General features: G+C 38.6%; 1 protein-coding gene across 1 annotated transcript in view; it reads right to left on the bottom strand.

The window, feature by feature from the left end:
• katnb1 (katanin p80 (WD repeat containing) subunit B 1) overlaps positions 1–7,200 on the bottom strand; it is a gene marked incomplete in the record, with an annotated part of 19,193 nt that extends 11,993 nt beyond the window's left edge. The window contains 7 exon segments of the mRNA XM_014025560.1: positions 204–319; positions 641–724; positions 861–902; positions 988–1,088; positions 1,801–1,918; positions 6,547–6,677; positions 6,800–7,200. Of these exon segments, the coding sequence (XP_013881014.1) occupies positions 204–319; positions 641–724; positions 861–902; positions 988–1,088; positions 1,801–1,918; positions 6,547–6,677; positions 6,800–6,839 (632 nt within the window).
• Between the last annotated feature and the right edge of the window lie 615 nt (positions 7,201–7,815).

Below are 7,815 nucleotides of genomic sequence, written 5' to 3'. Positions count from 1 at the left end.
AGGTTAGTTTAGGGTCAGGTAGGTACCTGTGAGGTTAGTTTAGGGTTTGTGGTCAGGGTTAGGCTGTAGGAATGTAATAGAAGTCAAAGGAATGTCCCCAATTAGATAGCTGTCCAAACGTGTGTGTGTGTGTGTGTGTGTGTGTGTGTGTGTGTGTTTGTGTGTGTGTGTGTGTTTGTGTGTGTGTGTGTGTGTGGTCAGACCTGTCGGAGCTGCCAGAAGCCAGCAGGTACTCTTTGGGGTGAAACTGGACAGTGTTGACGGCTGCAGAGTGGGACGTGAACTCTGTGATGGTTTTCCCCTGAAACAGGTCCCACAGCTGCAGAGAAGACACACATCAGTTTGACTGGTGACACAAAACATCTCCATTGTGACGAATTCACTTAAGGTTTCTGCAGGTGCAGAATTCATAAAGCCGTCACAAAAAGCTCTCCTGACTCTGTAAATTATGAACATGGAGCAGAACCAGCTCATCATGGTTCTGTTCTGGTTCCATCCACAGGTAATGGATCGTGTTCTGCAACAAATCATTTCTCAGTTTCTGCAGTAAAACCCAAACACTGGTTTCTCAGCTTCTCAAACCCAGCTTGTTTGTTTCCTGAACTCTGACAGGAGGTGGTGGGTCGGGTCGGGTCGGTACCTTCACAGTGCCGTCGTCGCTTGCTGAGGCCAACCACTTCCCGTCCGGACTGAAGGCCAGGCTTCTGACCGCCTGAGTGTGACCCTGCAACAAAACACACAGAATCCTGAAGTGTTCCTCAAACTCTGCTCTGACTAACAGGTTCTTCACACGGGTCGATGAAACGTTTGGACTCCATCATTAAAAACATTTACTGTAAAAATCTGCATCCAGCTCTTACCTTGTACCTGAACACGTAGCCCTTCCTGCGTATGTCCCACAGCTGACAAAAAGATGGACGTTGAAGAGGAAACGGGTCAGAACACGTCGGTTTCAACAGGAACACTGAGTTTCGTGAACAAACACACCTTTATGTTGGTGTCCGTGGAGCTGGAGGCCAGGAAGTTCCCGAACGGATGAAAACCCAGACTGGTGATGTTGGCTTTGTGTCCCATCAGAGTGTGCAACACTGAGGGCAGGAAGCAGCAGAGTCACACACCTGTCACAGGTAAGCTCTACGTGCACCGCCACCAGCAAACATCTTTAAATCATTTCTGCGTCTCTAACCCCGTTGCTTCGACCACTTACATCAAGTATTGAGCTCCAGCGTTTAAACTTTATTTTTTTTAAAAAAGGAGCTACAGTTGTAAAGTAAAATAAATCAATACATACAAATTTTTGATTACAAACGTTTATTGTTTGCTGGGACAGGAAGTTCTAAACACTGCCTTCCTGCTACGTAAGCAGACACAAAGCATTGTGGGAAATGAGAACCCTGACCCAAAGCAACAGTCAGCAGGATGTATACCTTCACAATAAGAGTGTTTATCTGGGAGGGGTGCTGTTGGATAGATCACATGTGTTGTGATTCATTGACAGTCATACCTTCTGCTGTTCAACATAATGATGACTGGTAGATAATTAGTTATTAGTGGTACTGCTTTTAATTTTAGAAAGTGCAAATCTGCTTATGAATTATAAAAATTAGTAAGACCGCTAACGAGCAAACAAAATATTTAGGTCCACTATTAGCGGTTTTGCACTTTAGCGGACTGGTGCCCACCACTGGTTACAAAGCACTTTAAACAACCAGTACAGTCACAGTTTAATAAAAGCTTACACAGAAAATTAAATCTATAGAAATAAAACAAAAACACATAAAATAAATGACTTGTGCTTACTCTTGGCAGCCTCCAGGTCCCAGACTCGTATGGATCCAGACTGAGAGCCGGTCACAACCTGCTCCTCTGACGTGTTGAACTGGACACACTCCACCGGGTTCTTGTGACCCGTCAGACTCTGAGACAAACACAGAAAACAGCTCAGTGCAGAATCTGAAACAACCCAAACATCCTCCTGCCTTCAGGAACCACATGCATGCAGGAACATCTTTGTTGTGAACAGGAGAAGCTTGACTAACAAACAGCAGCTTTTACAAATATTCAGAGGTGCATAAAGCAGACGTGGAGTCACTGATGGAGCGTGCACCCTCGCACCGTGCTCAACCGTCACCTCTAAACCAGGCTACTGTGTGCACCTGTCAACAGGCTGCATCTGCTAAAGACTCTCTGATCTGCTGTGGTTCATCGTCAAATTGAAGAAGAATTATGGAGCAGCCTCGTGTGATCCGTGTGAGAGGGTGTTTCCTACAGCTGGACAAGTTCCAGCAAAGAAACGGAACAGATTCAATTTCAAAGCTTTGGAAAAACTTGAATAAAAATTTGTAAAAGCAAAAAACAGTTCACAAGATTCCTCATTCACAACAAGTTCACTTAAAATGTTAATGTTATGATACATGTTCACATTATTTATTGACTGTATGTAAATATATGAAAGATACGTTTAATTTAAATGAAGATATGAAATAATACAATATAAAATATAATGACTTAAATTATAATATTGTATATACTAGGTCAGAGATTCTTAACCTATGGGCTGTGAGCGCCACCCTGAGGGCCTCAAAACAACAACAGTTTTTACTTTGGGCCGCATTGATTTTGAATAAGGTGCAATACACTTTCTCACCACTAGTAGCAGTAGTGCACCACTCAGATGTTTAACAACTTTTTAATATGTAGAAGAAGAACCTTAGAAACCTGCTGAGAATAGAAACTTATTTTAAATGAAAAGTAGAAACAAAAATGAAAGTAACTCATCAAAAAACACCAAAGTTTGTCACTAATATGAAGAGCAGCTTCTGGTTGCAAAAGTTTAAAAAGGCTTTATTTTCATTTGTACTTTATCTAATTTATTTTTACAGTTTATGTATTTGGAACATTTACATTAAATATTTTTGAATTTATTTATTTTATGATCACAGTTTTATTCATTGAATTGTCTATTTTAGTTATTTATGTTAAAAATATATTTTTGTGCTGATAAACCTGAGTGGTCTGTTGACTGACCTTTGTATTTATTTTAATAATAGTTATGGGCAGGTTATAATATAAAAACGTTTGTCATAATCATGTCTTGTGATTATTTGTCAGGAGTTTTACTTTTAAACTGTAAGTGTATTTAATTTAGTTATGATGTAAATACAATACAAATTAAACCAAGATTTATAATAATTATCATGTTGATCCATACATTGGTAATGTCTGACTGGGCCTCGTGTCACTTTATGTTCAACAAACTGGGCCCCGAGGTCAAAAAGGTTAAGAAGCCCTGGACTAGGTCATCGTCTGTCAAMCAGGTTACCTGTAGGGACTCTTAACGTCCCGCAGGTGTCAGTTTTCAGCGCGTAGGCAGGAGGAAACAGGGCAGAAGGGCGGTGAACTCATTTCTAGCAGCACAGTTGGGGCAATGTTTGGGTTATTTCATTTTATTTATTGATTTTTAACGACCTACAGGCTCTGAGAAAAATATATTTGAAGCTACATTTTTGGAAAAAAAAAAGTCTGCGATTGCTCTAAATGTCTGTATTCCTGCAAACTGAGGGAAAATGTGTAAATTACAGACAGTCTGATGTGAGCAGTGGTCAGCACCTGTCCTCCTGCAGATGCAGGATGGAGCACATGCCTGAGCCTTTAGTTGACACTGTACAGCTGACTGATTTAAATACATCTTAACGTTCATGAGCTGCTCTGTGCTGAGTGTTAACGGTTGAGTGTTAACGGTTGAGTGTGGGCGTGTAGAGGGTAGAGCAGGCATGGTCAGGCCTGGTCCTGGGGGGCTGCAGCCCTGCATGTTTTACTTGTTCCTCTGCTCCAACACACCTGATCTGATGATTATCAGGTTTCTGCAGTACGGAGGACCAACACTGACATAATCAGAAATAAAAACAGTATTATAAGAACCACTAAACAAATACACTTAAAATGCACCAATTAAATTTAAAAAATGAGAACTTTATCTCCTGTTTCACATTTTAATTGACTTTCATATTTATTTTTCCAGGTTAGTTCCAACAAATTAGTTTATATATTTGAACACATAATTTAAATTTAACTGTTTTTTAGATATATATTAATTGTTTTTCCTTTACTTGTACATGCTTTTGCATCTTAAATGTTTATGTTTAATTATTTTTCTATTTTTCCCAACAAGTCTTTTTATTTCTATGTGTTTTATGCTTGTGCCTCAGTTTAGCTAAAAGTTTAAAGTTTAGTTTAAAACAAAGGCAAGGAGGAAAACATTACCTGTGCATTTATTTTTAACTAAACTTTAAGCTAAACTGCAGCAGCACAAACATGCAACACTTAGAAATAAAAAGACTTGTTGGACAAAATTATAAAAATAATTCAATTTAAGCATTCAAGACACACAAATGCATGTACAAGTAAAAGGAAACACTATGTAAAACATATATTAAAAACATAAAAAATTTAAATTATGTTAAAATATATAATTTATTGTAACTAAGCTGGTAAAATAAATATGAAGGTCAATTAAATGATAAAACATGAGGTAAAGTTCTCCTTTTTTATTTATTTGGTGCATTTTAAAAGGATTTATTTATTTAAACGTTCATTTATCTGTTTGTGCTTTTATTTCTAATTATGTCAGTGTCGGTCCTCCGTACNTTATGTCAGTGTCGGTCCTCCGTACTGCAGAACATGAAGAGGTAGTTCAGTGACTGAATCAGGTGTGTTGGAGCAGGAAACATGTAAAACATGTAGGGCTGCGGCCCCCCAGGACCAGGATTTCCCACCCCTGGAGACCCTGAGGAACTCTGAGGAGCAGCTGTGATCTAGAAAGGAAAGTTACCTGAAGGTGTGCGCACAGTGTTATAAATCTGACTGTTTTTTTTTGTACGCTCACTTTTATTATGAATTCTACACAATCCTTTATAAATGAGGCTCTGGTATTTCTGTTGTTATTCAAGGAGAAGAGCTATTTTGTAAATTTGTCGTTTACAACAGAAACATGATGTCCAGCTGAGGTGGACCACCTTCTCAGTCAGCACAGCAATGAAAAACCAGCAGCTGTCCCCCCCCTCCTGTGTAAACATCCTCCAAACTTCCACCAGTTCTTTTACTCATTTATATCATTTATTCAACTTTTATATCATTTTTACTGGAACATGTAACGTTGGGTCTCTCCAGGTGCTAAGAGTAGCAAACTACACAACTTTTATAACAAACCCACACAGCAAAAACACCAGTGTTAATTTAACACCCACAGTGTTAATTTAACACCCACAGTGTTCATTTCAACACCAACAAAGTGTCTATATGTGTCCACACTCGCTGGTGTTAAAATAACATTTGTGAAAGTGTTCAATTTAACACCCATTTTTTTATTTAACACCAACCAGTGTTTAATATTCAACAATACTGGGTGTCACATTAACATAAAAATAGTGTTAGTGTTAAAATATAGTGTTAAAAGTAACATTAGCCAGTGTTTAATATTCAGCAACACTGTGGGTGACATTAACATTTCAACAGTGTTAAAATAAAGTGTTAAAAGTAACACCAGTGTATTATTATTAACAAAAGGAATCATAAAGAAAAAAATTGTATAGGTCTTCTGGACGGGTTCTTCTTTAATGAAACGTTTCGTCTCTTCTCCAAGAGACTTCTTCAGTCTGAGAGTTTCAGGCTAAATTCAGGCTTTTCAGCCTGAATTTAGCCTGAAACTCTCAGACTGAAGAAGTCTCTTGGAGGAGAGACGAAACGTTTCATTAAAGAAGAACCCGTCCTGAAGAACTATACAATTTTTTTCTTTTTGATTTTTTTACCTGGATTACTGAGATGCATCAGGACAAAGGGAATCATGGTGTTAAAAAGGTCAAAAGACACAACAAGGTGTCAATACTCTGTACATTTGAGAGTATAAATTTAACACTCTGAGTTAATATCAAACTCTTTGTAATGTTGCATTGACACGACTCAGTAGTTAGGAGAAAAGTATAATGGAGTCACCCTTCACACACCAGGACACACCTCTCACTCATGGTGTCGATTTTTGGCCAATAACATAAACTTAGAGTTGAACAACTTGATCAAACTGAACAAGAAAATTAACCAGAACAACTAATTTTTACTCTCATGAACGTCTTTAATTGTCACAAACAGCAAAAACATCGTTTCTGCAAGATTTCTCAGCAAGGAATGCTGGGTAAATACTGGTGTGTCTGACATGAGGTGGAAGAGGGTGGGGCTTATCCTTTCAACACTGCATGGTGTCATATAACAACACTGTTAAGTGTTATATAAGACTTAACAGTGGGCGGAGCTTATTTAACACTGTCCAGTGTTGCGACAACACTGAAGAAAACACTGTGAATTAACACCAACACTGGGTGTCAGTGTACTCAGAAAGTGTTAAAATAACATTAGGTGGTGTTAAATCAACACCCAAAAGTTTAACACTGAAATTTTAACACTCCTGTTTTTGCTGTGCGAGCATGATGCAAGAAAAGTGTTTTCTCATTGACTGTAAACATGTTTTAGGTGTTAAAGAAACAGAAGTCGAACCATGATGCAGTTGGTTTTGCTGACAACCCAGATGTTGACCCTGCAGTCCTTTCCTCCTGTGGCCAGCAGGCGGCCGGAGCTTTTCCCCAGAACCAGACAGGAAACGCTCCGTGAGTGCGCCTCGAACTCCTCTGAACAACAACAACAACAACAACAACAACAACAACAACAACAACAACAAGAGAGGAGGGAGAAAGGTCAGCTGTGAGTTGTGGCTTGACGAGCACTGCTCTCAGTAAGGGTTTGTACTCACGCAGTCGCCATGACACCTTGGTGCTGCTGGCAGAAGCCATTCTGGGCCGGACCGGAAGAACCAGGACAAACCTTGTGAGAGATTATTATTACAGATTATGTGTTTGAAGAGCTGTGTTCATCACATCAGTGTGTCCAGTGCAACTATGATTGTGAAAAACAGCGTTGGTGAAAGAAAACAGCTGAAAACTTCACTCGTTTCAGTTTATCAAGTCTGAAAACACCGAGGCTCGAGTCATTTAAACCCATAAATCATCCTACAGTTAGTTTTCTCATCTCATTACACCACAGTACTCCACATTATGAAACACAGCAGTGTGTTGTTTGTGTAACTGGGAGGAGCTGTAGATATTAAAGCTGCAAAATGAATCAGTCCTCTCTCCTTTATTTAGTTCAAACCCTGAGAGGAAAACAAACAGCAGCTGACTTAGAGAGAAGAGCTACAAATAATAAAATAATCTTTAGGATTGCTCTGCCTGCTCCTCATTGTTTGACCACAAACAAAGCGGTGGAAACACTGAAGAAAAAGGTCAGATAAATAAACAGAAATGCAATATTGAAAAGAAAACACTGATGATAAAACACTGAAAAAAACCACACAGGTGTGATTGTTGGGATATTGGCACGTGAAGAAACAGGAAGTGATGTCAAAGGGGAATGTCTGCACGTAAACAGAGCGCTGCTACACTAACACACTAACACACTAACACACTAACACACAGTACAGATGAATCTGATGTTTCTTTAGATTATTCAGAGTTACCATCAGACAGATCTGTCACCATAACACATTTTACTGGGTGATTAACTGTCTCAGAAATTATTGCAATAAACAATAATATTGTCTGGTGACCATTTTAAAACTAATATAATGATAAAAGTGTAATAATGTAAGTACATCCTCTCAAAGATCAATAAACTTAAATTATTGCGATAAACAATAATATTGTCTGGTGACCATTTTAAAACTAATATAATGATAAAAGCGTAATAATGTAAGTACATCCTCTCAAAGAT

The sequence above is a fragment of the Austrofundulus limnaeus genome, unplaced genomic scaffold (genome assembly GCF_001266775.1).
Source record: "Austrofundulus limnaeus strain Quisiro unplaced genomic scaffold, Austrofundulus_limnaeus-1.0 Scaffold484, whole genome shotgun sequence".
Classification (NCBI taxonomy): Eukaryota; Metazoa; Chordata; class Actinopteri; order Cyprinodontiformes; family Rivulidae; genus Austrofundulus; species Austrofundulus limnaeus.
Note: the sequence above shows the minus strand (reverse complement) of the source record. Positions and strands in the feature narration are given on the sequence as shown.